Source organism: Phalacrocorax aristotelis, chromosome 17, assembly GCF_949628215.1.
Source record: "Phalacrocorax aristotelis chromosome 17, bGulAri2.1, whole genome shotgun sequence".
In the NCBI taxonomy this organism is placed as follows: Eukaryota; Metazoa; Chordata; class Aves; order Suliformes; family Phalacrocoracidae; genus Phalacrocorax; species Phalacrocorax aristotelis.
Window position 1 is genome coordinate 9,167,432 of NC_134292.1, and position 14,721 is coordinate 9,182,152.

At 51.3% G+C, this 14,721-nt stretch overlaps 1 protein-coding gene across 4 annotated transcripts in view; it reads left to right on the forward strand.

The window, feature by feature from the left end:
* RXRA (retinoid X receptor alpha) overlaps window positions 1-14,721 on the forward strand; it is a 124,639-nt gene that overhangs the window by 87,045 nt on the left and 22,873 nt on the right. For all 4 annotated transcript variants that reach the window (XM_075112366.1, XM_075112368.1, XM_075112365.1 and 1 more), the window contains 2 exons: window positions 113-292; window positions 13,132-13,301. In XM_075112366.1, the coding sequence (XP_074968467.1) occupies window positions 113-292; window positions 13,132-13,301 (350 nt within the window). The remainder of the gene's footprint in view (window positions 1-112; window positions 293-13,131; window positions 13,302-14,721) is intronic.

The following is a 14,721-nucleotide window of genomic DNA, read 5'->3' on the forward strand; positions in this document are numbered from 1 at the left end:
AGGACCTGGGAAGAGCTGATGGTCTTTGTGGGGTGGGAGAGCGGAGGGGGAAGCTGGGGGCACCCAGGACACTCTTGAGCCCTTTTAACCCAAGTTGCATCCCCCCCCCCAGGTAAACATTACGGGGTTTACAGCTGCGAGGGCTGCAAAGGCTTCTTCAAGCGCACGGTGCGGAAAGACCTCACCTACACCTGCCGTGACAACAAGGATTGCTTGATCGACAAGCGCCAGCGCAACCGCTGCCAGTACTGCCGCTATCAGAAGTGTCTTGCGATGGGGATGAAGCGAGAAGGTAAGGCAGAGAGAGCCTGGCCTGAGCACCCACGGGTGCCACGGGTACCTTCCCTTCGTTAGGAGGCTCCTGCTTGTTGGCAGTGTGGCAGCACCTTGTGCAGCAAAGCCAGCACGAGCCTTGCCAGGGTGCCAAAACCAGGCGTCTCATTTATATTTTGCATTTGCACCACAGCCAGGGCCTCCTATGGGCTCCGAAACAGCGCTGAGTCCCAGAATGGTGCTCACATGATGGATGGTTGCACATCAGTGAATGAGCCAGCACCCAGAGGCACCGAGCGCAGCGCCAGGGAGCAGGGGGGCAATGAAAGCAGACAGTGCTCACGAGGTCATTTGCTGCCCTGGAACTTGCACTCCCCGTTTTGCACCGGCTGCCAGGTGTTGGGACAGCGACAGCAAATACGCTGAGCTCTTCCCTTTCCCTGCACAGCCCCGTCAAACAGAGGTGCGAAAGCTGTTGCTGCTGGGTGCATTTTGGGTGGCAAATGCTGCCACCTGGCCCGGCCCTTGTTTCTTTGTGCAACCTGGGATGTCACATCCTGGAGAACTGGAGCTGATATGAGGACATTGGCAGGATAAAGATCACATTTAATTCGCTGGTTACTAATCACTGTGCTGCCAGGGAGGTGAGAGGCTCCTGCGCGTGTCCCAGCTGCGTGCTGTTTGTAGTGCATACCTCGCTCGGGAAGGGCAGGGAAACTCAGTGAATTAACATCCTTCTCATCAGAGTCCACTGCTCGGGCATTGGTGCCGAGCACTGGCTGCTCTCAGTAGCATTCCCTAGTAGTAGCAATAATGGATTTTTTTCTCACTGGGAGGAAAAAAGAAATTCAGTCTCAAAAAGATAGCCCTTCCCTTACTGGAATTTGAATTTAGGATCTAAAACTCTCTGATAGTGCCTTTTTAATAAGCTCTTTTTAAATGCTGACTGCCTCTCTTTTAAACTGCTGGCAGAGCAGGCTTTTGCCAGCCATGATGTGGAAATGACCTCGTGGTGCCGCTCAGTTCTCTGCTGCCTTCTCCCCTTACATCTTCAGAGCCACACTTGCCTCCCTGACCGGCCAATAAACCCACCCCTCTGCCGAGTCGCTCTGGTTGCAGCGGCGAGCAGTGCTCCAGCCCGGGTCTCCTTGAAGAGCACTTAGTCTTGTCTGGAGCATTGATTAAATAGGGCAGCGCTGGAGCTGGGCCGAGTGTTGAGCAGACCCCGCCACGCTCGATTTACGGGGTTAGCTAAGGAGCCACAACGCGCAGAGTCTTCAAATGTCAAAGCCGCCTCTGCTCGAGGTGTGAGGGGGTTGCAGTGGGCTGGGAGGCGAGGGCACCCAGGGGACTTCCCCAGCCCTGCAGAGCTTAATGCTTCAGTGCTCGGAAGCGAAGCTTTCTGGCCCAAGCAATGATGGGATGCACAGAAGGCAGCGGCTCTGCCAGATGTGGCTGTCGGCAGAAACCTAGTTGGAGAGAGCATGTGGTTGGAGGGAGTGGAAGAGATGATAACGCATTGCTTTTGACAGAAACACAATGTACAGCTGAAAGCTCCAAGGAACACCTCCGGGCAGAGCTAGGGGTGCTCATGGCCCCTTCCCCACACTCACCCAAAACAATACATGTTTGTTAAAGGGTGTCTCTGTGACAAAGCTTCTCCTTGGAGCCATCACCACGGAGCGGTTGCAAGGTCTCCCAACTGCTCATCCTCTGACCTTGCCTCGCTCCTGTCTTTCCTGTCCTGTTTGCATCATTTCCAGCTTGGTAGGAAAGAGAAAACCTCTAGTCTTAAACAGAGAGATTGAGACATTCGGAAAATGCCTCTAAAGATGGGCCGTACAGTGCAGGCACGGTGCGTCATGTGCGGGGGGCTGGCATTGCCCTGGCTGCTTTGCGGGTGGTCAGAGCCATGGAGTGTGCTGGATCCCATGGGAGTTGTGTGGCAGGAGGAAATGGAGGTAGTAAAGTCTAATATCCAGCCCTGGGAGACTGAGGTGACCAAAAAGAAGCCAGGAAGGCTCCTGCTGAACCCAACAGCAGCACTTCCTTCGCAGGGGAGAAGTGTAGGTTTAGATAGATGTGGAGCATCCCTTCACCCTGGCATTGCCTCCGGAGCCTTGCACCAGCAGCTGGAGACCCGCTTTCCTTTCAGACCCCTAGAACATCTCAGCCTACATCTGTAGAGAAGGGAACATCGGCAGCAATGCTTTAACTGTGTACCCTGCACTGACATCCTGTGATCGGGTACCTGCTTCATGCCTGCCGTTAACGGTGATTGCATGGGCAGCACCACTAAAATTATAAGTCCATTAATTAATTTCTAAATGGTGGTGGAATTCCCCAGGGAGCGCATACAGTATGAGGACTCTATTAATTCATCTTGATTAACATTATCACAATGAATACCAAATGAATTCATAATGATCAGCCAATTATTTAAAAGTGTGACAGATGGGATCTCTGTGACTCTAGAAGTGCACTCAGGCAGTGCTGGCTGGTCTTCTGGTGCTGGCATTGCATGAGGAGAGCTTCAGAGAAGAGCAGGACGTTGGTGTATCGACAGTCAGTAGATGTTTGGGGTATAATCCCCATGTAGGGAAAGCTGGAGCAGCTCCCACAGTCCCCAAATAAAGCACTCTTGTGTTATAAACCTAAAAATTCACAGTGTCTCCTGGCAGATTTGGAGATGTCCTAGTGTTATCCTAGACCTGAAAGTGAGAAGTTGGATCTTGCTAAGCTTTGGCTTTGGGCAGCTCTCAGGTTTCACGTGTGATATCCACCTGATTTGTCAACGAAACGTCTCCTTCTCATTGCATCCCTCCCCGCTCACTGCTGCTGCCCATCCACCTTGCCAGGCAGGAGCCGTGTCCTTGTCCTTACACCAGTCCCACTGCCTCCACACCACCTCTGTTTTGGGGAACAGTTTTGGGCTAAACCCTGCACTGCTCATTCCTTTTGCCTAAATACTCACTTACAACATAGCTGGCTTTTTATCCTCTAGTGTAAACTGTTGCATCTTTTAAGTAAGAAAGCGATGGTAATGGGCCTCATTTCCCTAAAAATACCTTGCTCTGGAGACCTAATTTATAGCTACATAAAGGCATAGCAGATTCCTGCTGGGGAAGTATCTCTCCTGTACCCCAAAGGTATTTGTATGTTGTAGAAATACAGTAAAACCGTCTGAACTAAGTACTATAGCTCTGGTGAGAGAATAAGGCATCCCGCGTGGTGGTGAGCAGTGCTGTGACCTGCAGAGTGGTGCTGGGAAGAAGAGGGGTGAGGGCCACGTTCATACCCAAAAACCTGTGCCAGAAGGGTGAAAGGAGTTGGCTTCAAGGAGTAAAGGCACCAGGAGCTCTTGGGCAGCTGATGGAGCTCTGGAAGTGTTTGGTCCCGACACCTGGGGAATCTCCAGGTGAACGTGCCAAGAGCAGACCCGGGGGGAGGGGTCCTGGGCAGACGGGGCAGTGTGCCCCCTGGGAGGGGGGCAGGGGGTGGCCACGGTGTACTGCTGGAAGGACACGGGATTGCTTCAGGGCTACGAGACTTCGCTTTGGCATCAGGTCTTGGGGATCTTGGCTTAAATGGGTGAAAGCCTGCAGAAGCGGAGGATTCCTTCTAGTGTGTGCATCTCTTCTTGCTGCTCCCTGTTAAAAACACTTAAAGATCCTGATGCCATGTCCATGGTGAATGAGCCATATGGACTCTGAGGTATTGCAGCTATAATAAATACACAACTGGGAGCGTTTTTTCCCTATGAATTACTGCCAGCTGTGTGAGGCTTTGGTTTTTGTATTCTGTCTCCCACTAAATACCGGATAGTCAACAAAATTAAGATTACCATCAGGGATCTTGACTAACGCGGGGATTATTATTGTGGGGGTGGCTGTTTGCATCGAGAAGGATAATTCTCTCTGCTTGATCTGTTACTCATTAGGGTCTAAGGTGTCTGTGTATCAGCAGCCTTATATTTTAAAGGGAAAAGGTGGAAGCTGCCTTTGAGTTAGAGAGGCAGAGGTCTTGTGAAGAGGTGGGAGTAAACACTGAGGGTCTTGGGATAAAGGCGTCTTGTATGGGAAGTCATTAGCTGGGGTTAACTTCAGAGGTGAAGGGGGTCATCAGAGACTACAAGCTCCAAGGTCTCGCATTGCAGTTTATCAGTATCTCCTGTGACGAGGCCCCGGCCCCACCATTGCTGGCAACGCCGCCGGATCGCACAGCAAGCAGGAAATACCAGCGAGGAGCCCTTTCTCATGCTCCCGCCGGCCGCCCTTGGACGGCTCACAGGGAGCAGACGTTGGGAACCAGCGCAGCCTGGCCCCGCTCCGTCTCCCGCCTCTCCTTCCCCCAGCGCTGCCTCCGGACATGAGCGGCTCCTTGCGTGAGCCAGACTGTCTCCGCTGGACCTGCTGGGATGCTCAGTTTATTGACAGGGCTACCACTTGCCGAGCTGCAGCCTGCAGCCCGAGCGTGCCGCGGAGCACTGATGGTGGCGTTTGGTGCCAACCAGGTGAAATGGATGTTGATGCATCTCCACCGGGAAACTCGTAGCCCATCTGGAGACCAGAAGGCTGTCCTCCCCCAGCGACTGCGGCTCAGGCTGCGTAAGTGACCCCCAAGATTGTTCCTAAATCCAGGCACAGATACCCTAACAGCGGTGGCTTGGGTACGGTGCAGCTGCAGCTTGCCTCCGTCCGCTGCAGTGACGCGATCCAGAGTCGTGCTCTGAGGATCCAGGGCATCTCCTGTCCGGTCACATGCCTGATCTCTGACTCCAAGACTTCATTAAACTTCACAGCCTGAGATTGTTCTTCCTCTTCCCCTGTCTTTGTGGGTTGGTTTTTCCCCTCTCCCTTGCACCGCCGTTGAGGTGAGGGATTTAACCTGGGGGCAAGGTGACTTGCAGCGTTGCAGGGACCGACTCTAGTCTGCAGCTCGGAGACCTCCACGTGTCTCCAGGGAGCTGCTCAGCTAAGCCACTTAGTCCAGAGGGACCAAAGTTCCCTTGTGTTTTAACCTGGAGTGACTTGGAGCTCAGCTCCTGCACTGACACAGCAGTGGTCATGCCTGATCCCCCCTGCCATGGCTGTGCAGCCCCCCTGCACCCCCCAGCGCCATCCCGGCTCCCGGAGCATCTCTCAGGACCAAGAGGAGTCTGGAGAGAAAGAGCAGGAATTCAGGTCTCCAAACTGGCTGTCCAAGTGAATGTAAAAGCAGGCAAGTGTCCGTACCCCAGTGAAGGGTCGGAGTTCAAGAGCACAGTTATTTTTAGTAGTAATTTTGGAATGGAAAATGTCTTTCAGCTTAATGAGCTTGTGTCATATATCCTTTTAAAGTGCTGCTCTTTAAACCAGCTGGTTAGATGATGGTGGGTTTGTTTTTTGTTTTTAAGGATACTCTTAGCTTGAGAAAAAGGGTTTGGTTTATGATTTTCTCTCATTGCTTTAGCAATGTTGCTGTTTGCTTATACTTCGCAGTCTCCGGCTTCTGAGAGTAAAGTGAGCTAGTAATTTTTGCTGTTGTTTTCCAGAGCTGTTCCCCATGTGGATTGGCGTGCAAAGGTTTCAATCCACTTTTTAACACTCCAGTTCACTGAAGTTACATTTTTTAAACATCACGGTAGTATTTTGCCTATCTTAACAAAATGCAGTATTCAGATGAAAATGATGGATAAAACCCCACCATTTCTTTCTCGTATCTCAGCTTTTGAGGTTGTTTGCAGTAGTAGAAAGCTGCGACTTTGAAAAAAAAGGAGGCAAATGAAAGCAAAGCAGAAGCAGCACTGTCTGAATTAGTTTCCTCAGCTATCGTGGTGTTCTCTATATAAACAGGTACCTCAGGCATAAGCGCTTCAAGATGCTGATGATACACAGCAAAGTTTTAGCTTCGTAAAAAGGCAGCAGAGCCTAATAAATTCCACCGCTAGTGAAACGGAAATCCCCAATAACCCTCCTTCCAGCACTTCGTAAATAAAGCAGCCACCCAGTTGTAGGCTCAGAGAAGACTGAACGGGTTTGGGTCTTGGAGGCCACCAGAGCCTCTGGGCTCTCCAGGAGGAGGGTGGTGTGCCCTGGTGACACATCCAGGTTGGGGCGGCCTGGAAAGCATCATCATCCCTGTTTGCTTTGCGGATCCCTGCCTCTGCTGGGCAATGGCAAGGAGCAAAAGGGGTGAAGGCAGAAGAGGATCAGAGCATGCTAAGAAGAACAGGAGAGCCAAGGCCAAAAAGCACATCTTCTGTTCGCCCACGGCTTTCGCACTGCCCGAGAACTGGGCTGAGCATCGGCGCCTGTCCCTGCGGTGCCGGGCTCCCCGTGCCCTGGGACTCCAGACACTGGGTCTGTCCCCCAGAGAAAACCCCATTCAGTCCATTTTTGGTGGGAGCGAATTATCCTTCCTCGTCCTCCCCCGTAAAAGGAAACAAACCCCAGCCAGTCATCCACACTATTGTTCCTGGAAGGATGGATTTTCATCTCAGAAACAAGTGCTTATCTGTATTAACGCTGGGTGAGCGGTAATTAGGAGCCGCCGTAGCCTCCACGTCTCTCCCAGCAAACAAACAGGCTGGCGATGCTCCTACCCATGGGGGCTCTCAGAAACGCCTCTGCCTCGACGGAAAATCCTGTCCCCTTTGTGCCTCTTCCTCCCCTCGTTAACATTCCTCCGGAACAAAAGCGCGGTGCCGGCTGAGCGTGGCAGTGCCCGTGGCGGTGCCCGTGCCACGGCGTGGGGGACCCGGCGGCGAGCACCCGCGTTGCATCTCTGACCAGGCTTTAAAAACAGAGCATGCACTTGACATCTTTCCTTTTCTTAAATCTAATTAGTCCGCACATCACAGCATCACGTTTCTCTCTGCGAGCCCAAGGCTTAAAAAGGAAAGAACTTTTGCCGGAGCATTGCGATTCCGGGGTGTTCGTACAGCTCAGAGAACAGGGACTCGGTGACGTTCATCATGTGGCTTGTGATGAAGTGGCAGGAGTTGGGGATACCGCGGTGGTTTCTCAGCAGTGTCCTCCAAGCCCTCCCTGGAGCCTCAGCGAGCAGATTGTTCTTCTCCAGCAGCTGGAAAGTCCATTACTCAACCGGAGCCACCGCACTGGTTGATTTGGGCACCTGAGCTAGGTTGGTTGCTCGCTTTGTAGTGGACTCAAACCTGCTTGTTTCTCCATCAGATGCTGCACCACGAGCAAAGGCGAGGCGTCCAGCGTTGATGTGCACACTGGCAGAGGATGGCTGCTGGCATTTTTGCACATCAGCCCTTGGACCCAGGCAGCTGAGGCTCATCTGCAATCCACGGGACAAGGCATTTTGGTTCTTAGAGAGAGGTCACCAAGAAGTGGTCTTGACACATGGGGCTCCGTGTCTTGCTGTCCCATGGCCTGGGGAAGTGCAGATGGGTTGGAGAAGCTCGAGATGAAAAATGACAGCAACTGGCCTTAGGCAAGTACAGGCCAAATCAAGCAGAATAACACGAGAGCCTCTTCATCAGGTGCCATGGAAAACACAAGCTTCTGTCCTTGGCTCGGCTGAGACATAGCTGGAGGAGGTGGGGCTGCCTCTCAGAGCTCTTTGACTACAAAATCTTTTTTTCTCCTCAAGTGGATTGCAAGGTTTAAATGCTTCCCTTATGTTAAGAAAACCAGACTAGAAAACTTCTCAACCCTACGAGTCTCCTTGAACAAAAATAAAAGCATTGGCACGACCATCAACGCAGAGAGCATGGGAAAGCTCATCTCTGAAAACACGGCGTGGCAGGCAGGGCTGGTGCAATGACAGCTTGGGGTTGCTTTGCTTCGCAGGAGAGCGTTTTCTGGGTTGGAGCAAGCAATATGCCTGGCTCGCCTCCTGCATTTAAGATGAATAGACCCACACTATTGAGCAAATGCTGTGCCACCCTCGTGACCAGAAACATCAGCATCACTGGGGACAGCACGGTCCTAATAGTGGATTTCATGTAACACCGGCAGCCAGAGCGGTGAGGTGGAAGGACAAGGACATGGGCTCCTCTCGATGGCTTCCATCTGAGACAAGCCCCATAGTTTGTCCAGACGAGCCCATCTGCCGAGGCAGTAATTGGGTGTGATGGGAGACAGCAGGGCCACGCTGTTCTTGCTGATCCCTTGCCAGCCCTTCCTTCCTCCTGGCGAGCGGCAGCTCAGCCCGCAGCAGCGGGGATGTGTCCTCCAGCCCTTCGCCTCCTTACCACCATCTTATTGCATTAAGAGCAAGAGAGCCCAACTGAGGTTTGGAAAGGTCCTTGTAGGTCATGCAGTCGAGTGCCTTGTTATCACAGGCACTCTCTGGTTAAATCCTCTTCCCAAGGTCCGCTTGAACAGAAGCTGGAAGTCTCCTTACCCACCCAGCTGAGCACGATGCAGAGGGGGACATCGATGATGAGCTAGAGAAGGGAGCTAGCAGCAGAACCAGCTCCCCTGAAGTGCCACGCTGTGTCCCATCCTTGCTAATCCTGAGAAGCATCAAGCGTGAGACAGGAGGGAGAAGCATCTTGTGGCCTCTCTAGAGTTGAGAATATTTATTTTTTCTTAAATAAACATTGATTGTGCCACAAGGGAGAATTTGGGTGGAGGAGCCGGTCACAGAACCTCTCTGGTTTTTTGGTTTTAGCCTGTGAGTTTGCAACTTATATCAAACAAAGAGAAAAACCCAGCAGAAGCAACGAGAACCAAATATAATGATCATTGTTTCTAAATTTACTGTGTTACAGGGATGGAGCACCATCCATCCCGGCCCACAAGACTTCTGGGAAGCCGAGAAGAACAAGGTATTCCCATTTCAATATAACCAGACAAGCTGCCATGCAGCTACCACATTTGTATTTTTCTTTTTTAAAAGATAAATAATAACAAAGCCACAAAGAAACCCAGTTCCCAGACAAAATCAATTCTAAAAATGTGTTTTTGTCATCTCCACCATGGTTTATTTGACTAATCCCCAGTGGGAGTGGACTCCAGAAAGAAGGTCCTAGGTCTTTATGGTGAGGGGTCTCCTTACTACTGAAGATTTTCCTTCGCACAAACACCCCATATTGCATGATTTTAAAAAAATAATAATAAAAAAAGCTAATTTGCTTGAACACTTGCTCCTTCTTTCCTTCCCCCTACCCCACCTGCTATTTCTTCCTACATCTCAAGAAGCACAGCCGCCATTCTTTTCTGAAGTGGCGATGTGTCCCTCAGCATCTCTACTAAGAAGGTGCACCAGCTTGTCAGGTCCTCGGCAGGTCTGGGGAAATACTGACTGCAGTAAATTGCAGACATCTACCACTGGGCTTATGCCAGTGGAGATCAGAGACATGGAGGGCTCTGCTAAGAAGCTCTTAGACACTTTTGCCTGCTCATTGCACCTTGGATGTCCTCTCAGCTCTGCTGAGCTTCTGAAGGACAGGCTGCGAGGATGGCTGCATCTGCAGGGAAGTCCAGGTCTTGGAACCCACGGAGTACAAGAGCCTTGAATGCCAACTGCAAACCCCTGTGCCTCTCAGGACAACGCGCTGGGCTTGCCGCCCCTGGAGCTGTATGGTGCTTCAGGGTGAGTCTGAAACTAGGAAAGCGGAGACACTAGGTCTGGAATGAATTCAACCTCTGGATCTTGAAGAGGGACTTTGGAAGTCTCACACCTGGGAGAACAACGTGACAGTAAGGTGACCGTCGGAGGGGAGTTCATGTGTGTATTGGCAACCGTACCCCAAGGCCAGGCACGGAGCTGTTGCAGGAACAAACCTGTTGCTCGCGTGAAGATTTAAACTGTTCCCACTTCATCCCTCGAGCTGCCTGTAGGTACAGAAAATAGCATCTACAACTGAGTCAACCTCTAGAGGAGTTGCTGCCTCACAGGCAGCCCCGAAAGCTACATCCAACAGCCCGGGCTGAGCAGGTGTCCTGCGTCGCTTCCAAGTGAGGAACAGGTCAGGTTCATAAACACCTGGTCGTGCGGGTCCTGCGAGCAGGCAGCAACTGAACATCACGTAGTACAGTCACCTCATCCTGCAGATGCACACCTCGGTGAAGACATGGAGCAGCTTCTTAGGGGGAAGGGAGGATAATGGCATTCCCAGCTCAGCGCTGGGAAACAGTCACTGCTTTCCTGCAGCCCAGAGAGCCAGGGACAGGGGATGGATGGAGGTCATCCAAGCTGCAGGGGGGGCTCGCGATGTGATGCCAGCTTGGACTGGCTTTGGAGAGGGCTGCCTGGTCTTGGAAACACGGGGGTAGCAAAGGAGGTAATGCTTCCCCTGGCCAGGGCTTGGTTGATCCTTGGACCTGACATACTTGGTGAGAATACGCCATCTGCTCTGCCTGGTGTGTCATTGCTGCGGCAGCCAGCTGGGCAGGGCGAGGGTCAGGGGTTTTGCGTGGGGCTGAGCAGGCTGGGATGAGTCAGTTTTCCGCTGACCAGCTCTGCAGCGTGTGGCAGCACCAAATTTCTGGTGTGGCAGCTCAAAGCACAGATCAACAGAAATGACTGCTTATATGTATAATCTCTTTCCATCTGTCTCTTCCATCTATTGTTATATCAGCTAGATTCAGCCTAATCACCAGGAAATGCTGTCACTGATGACCTGTAAGATTCACTCTCCTATAACCCTTCAAGTGTGTCTGATTCTTCACCCCCAAGAATGCGACTTGGTTTTGATGAGGTTGAGATTTGCAGATTTAAGGCTTTAAGTAGCCACCGTCTCCCCAGACCTCTGCAATGCTTTCCCACAAATCCCAGTCTCCAGCTAAGTCACTGGCGGCTGAGCAAGAGGTTGTGTTTTTTGGAGTAGCACCCCTTCCCGCTGGAGTAGCCCCAGGGTGGAAGGGGTTGATCTCAGAGCAAGGAACCACACTTTGCACCTTTATCTTGAGACCTGCTGCGCCTGTGCATCAGGTCTTTGGCATTTAAGTAATTTTATAAAATCTCATTTGTTGACGGTTTGCCTTTCTCTTAGGCTTTTCTGTTATTTAGTAGGTGTTTTATCTCTTCTAACATGCCCAAAGGAGTTATGATGCATCTGTGCTGTTCAAGAAGGGTTGGCAATAAGCAAAAATTTCTAGCCTTTTGATGATTGAGAAAGCAGGAGTAGAGGTGGGGGGAGAAATTTAAGCAGGATTTTATGTTGTCCTGAAAAGGTGAAGAGAAGAATCTGTGCTAGGCAAGAGCCGGGTGGACAAAAGCCATGACACAAATCTGAGCTCTGACAGCAGCAGCTTACCTGGCTCTGGCAGACCAAGCAGAAAACATTGCGTGGGCCTTGGGAGCCTCTGCAGCCCATAAACTTGAGAGCAGTTTGCAAAAAATAATCTCTTGCTTTTTGCATAACAGCTTTCACATGGAAGGAGCCTGAACACTGTTGACATGCAGCAAACAGCAACACTGCACTGGCGGCTGCTGCAGGAGGGGAGGGCGAGCAGTGGAAATCAGCCCCAGGCCTTCGCGTGCTGGGGTGGAGCTGGGTTAATGGGAATCAACGTCCATATAGGACTCTTTTAGCATGTGTCTTAATTTCCTGTTTTTTAAGAAATAAGTTTTATATTCTAGATTTTATTTTTGCACTTGGCGTAGAGCTGGTCCCACTGATCGCCTAAGAAGCCTTATTGTGTTACAGGCAGCTCTGATTTCCCTAGAACAATACCCGTGCCCCTGCTGCTGTCTCTTAACATCACATAACCAGCTTCAAATTCAGCAGAGGAGTAAAGTGTTAGGATAATTGTCAATAAATAGCAGGCCTTTTTACATTACTGAATGCCTCATTCAGTCCTCGGCAAAAAGCTGAATAAGTTATGGGAATTTTTCTCATGACTAGTGATGGAAACTCCTGTTGCTTGGGCTGTTCTGAACTGGACTGGGCTAAAACGTGATGTGGGAAACAACGGTGTGTGGAAAAGTGGGTGATTTAGGATATTAACAGGATGATTGAGAAAGAGATAGTTCCTGATGTAACTGCATAATGCTGCTTTCCAGGTTTAGGGAAAGCATGTGTCCTGGTTTCAAAGGAGGATCACTAATAATAATGTTATTAGCATCTAATAAGTGTTTTTCATCTAAGTACTGCTCAGACATTAAGTCATCAGCATGTGACATGCTTCTGGCTAGATTATTCCTACCACACAGGATTTGGGACAGGTCTCTCCTGTCTAGAAATTGCCCAGAGACAAAGACAGGATGGTGGTTTGCATAGAGCGCCTGCCGGCAGATCCCAGCTCCTGTCCCACGGCAGCACTGTGCTGCCGCGGAGCCCGGCGGCAGCCATCACGGCTGGACTGGGGAACTAGATGCGTGGCATGACCTTGATGGAAAATCAGCACTAACAGGCTCAGAAGATGGTTGAACTCCGGACTTATGCTTTAAACTCACTGATTCTCTTTTCTTTAGGATTCCCTTACGCTATTGCTTCACCCATCCATTTCCCTCTCCCGCGGTGACTCGCCATGTTGCTTCCTTTGCTTTTCATCGTTTGTCTTTAACTTTTTTGTTTCCGGGCTTCTCCCTCTGTGGAAAGGGGAGTTTCCCAGCAGAGGCCAGGTCTGAGCAGGAGCCTCCCTCACCGTGCTCCCAGAGGAGCACACACGGAGCAGCTCTCCCAGGCCAGGGCTGCTCAGTGGCTTCCCCAGACCTCACCCACCTTGGACTATCCAAGCCCGAGACCCACAGACCACACTGGTGGAAGGGTCAGGTGGGAGAACAAGACATCAGACGTCTCTGTGGTCATAGAGGTCTGAGGATGCTTTAGGTTTTCATGGCTAAGTAACGCCTGTAGCTCCGTGGAGCTTTGGGGTCGGGGTCCCAGCTCAGCCGGTGACACCATGGCCAGGAGCCCTAGACTGACACTGTCCCTTCTCCATCCTCTTCCAGCCGTCCAGGAGGAGAGACAGCGGGGGAAGGACCGTAATGAGAATGAGGTGGAGTCAACAAGTAGCGCTAACGAGGACATGCCCGTGGAAAAGATCTTGGAAGCTGAACTCGCAGTGGAGCCAAAGACAGAGACGTACATTGAAGCAAATATGGGCTTGACGCCGAGCTCGGTAAGACACCTCTCCCCTTGGCCCCATCCCGGGAACACGGGGCAGGAGGGATGGTTTCTGGGGCCTCAGGATTGACCTACAAATACAGCAGTGGGCCTAGGTCAGAGAGGAGGTATCTTATGGGAAAAGAAAGAAGTAGAGCTCAGAAATGCGACTTCTTAGCTCTGCTGTAGATGCCGTGTTTGAGCTTAGAGGAGAGCATGAGGAAAGCAAACCCCTCCACCCCTGCGCAGCCACCAGCACTGGTACTGGTCTGTCTCACTGCCAGAGTGAAAGAACAGATACTGTAAGGCATAATTGGAAGGGGTCACAGAGAAGATTTTATTTTAGTTAACAGTCCTTGGTGCTAAAAGGCAGGAACATACTCCATGCTGTGAAGAGCTCAGAGTCCAATCAAGCCAATAAACAGAGCTGTGTGGCTGAAGTGCAAAGAGATAAGGGTTGTAAAATTGGGGTGTGACTTTTCAGATGCAGAATTGTACAGCTGCTTGGCTCTAGGAAGAAAAAATCCTGGAGAAGGTTGCTTTCAAGTTGCTTTCCAAAGCTTGCATTATAACTGGACCTGCTCGAAGCAACCAGGCTCTCACCGGACCTTGTGTAAACAAGAGATGGCTGACAGGGAAAGAGGAAAAGAGTGAGAAACTGTGATGAGGGAAGCTGTCTTGGTCCCCTTCCTAAGAGATTCCCTTATCAGCATGTTATAGCCTTGCTTAGAGAAAGCCTCCCTGCAAAGCAGCTGCCTCCAAATGTGAGAGCCAACCTATCCTTTGAAATTCTGTTTCTAGCATAGACTCTGTGCAAAGCCCTCATAAAGAGCCCTGTTGCAGAGAAGGTACTTGCTGCCCAGTCTAGACAGCCTTTAGGATGCAGTTCCCATTCCTCAGTAGCCCCTCTTCCTGTGAAAGTAATGGGAATAGAGGAATGCCTCTAAAAGGCAGGACTGCAATTGAGGCAACTAATATAGCAGTAGGGTCAGGAGCAGGGCTAATTACTCCCACCCCTGGGTATACTGGGAGAGCCCTGGGATACTGAGGGACTGGGAAGTCTCAAAGCAAAGAGATGGAGGGGGAGAGGAAAAAAATATATTGCCATGCACCATTGTGCCTGTGGTTTTGGGGCCAGGGTCAGCTGCAGATGCTTAATTTCTCATTTGCCTTAGGGCAATGCCTTCCGGCACGCACGCACCATCCCACGGCATGCTCTGTTAGCAGGAGGGGGTACTGCGGCTGCAAGGTGCCATCAGGGCTGCGGAGGGTATGAATTACCCCAATACCCTGCTGGCTATTGCCAGGCTTGCTGCTGGCGAGGGGAGAGGCTGGAGCAGGCTGCCTCTTGGCTGCCTAGCAGTCTTCCAGGGGCACACAGAGGTACGGCTGGGTCTCTGCGAGCATGTGGGCTGGCTAACCCGGGAGAGCAGGAA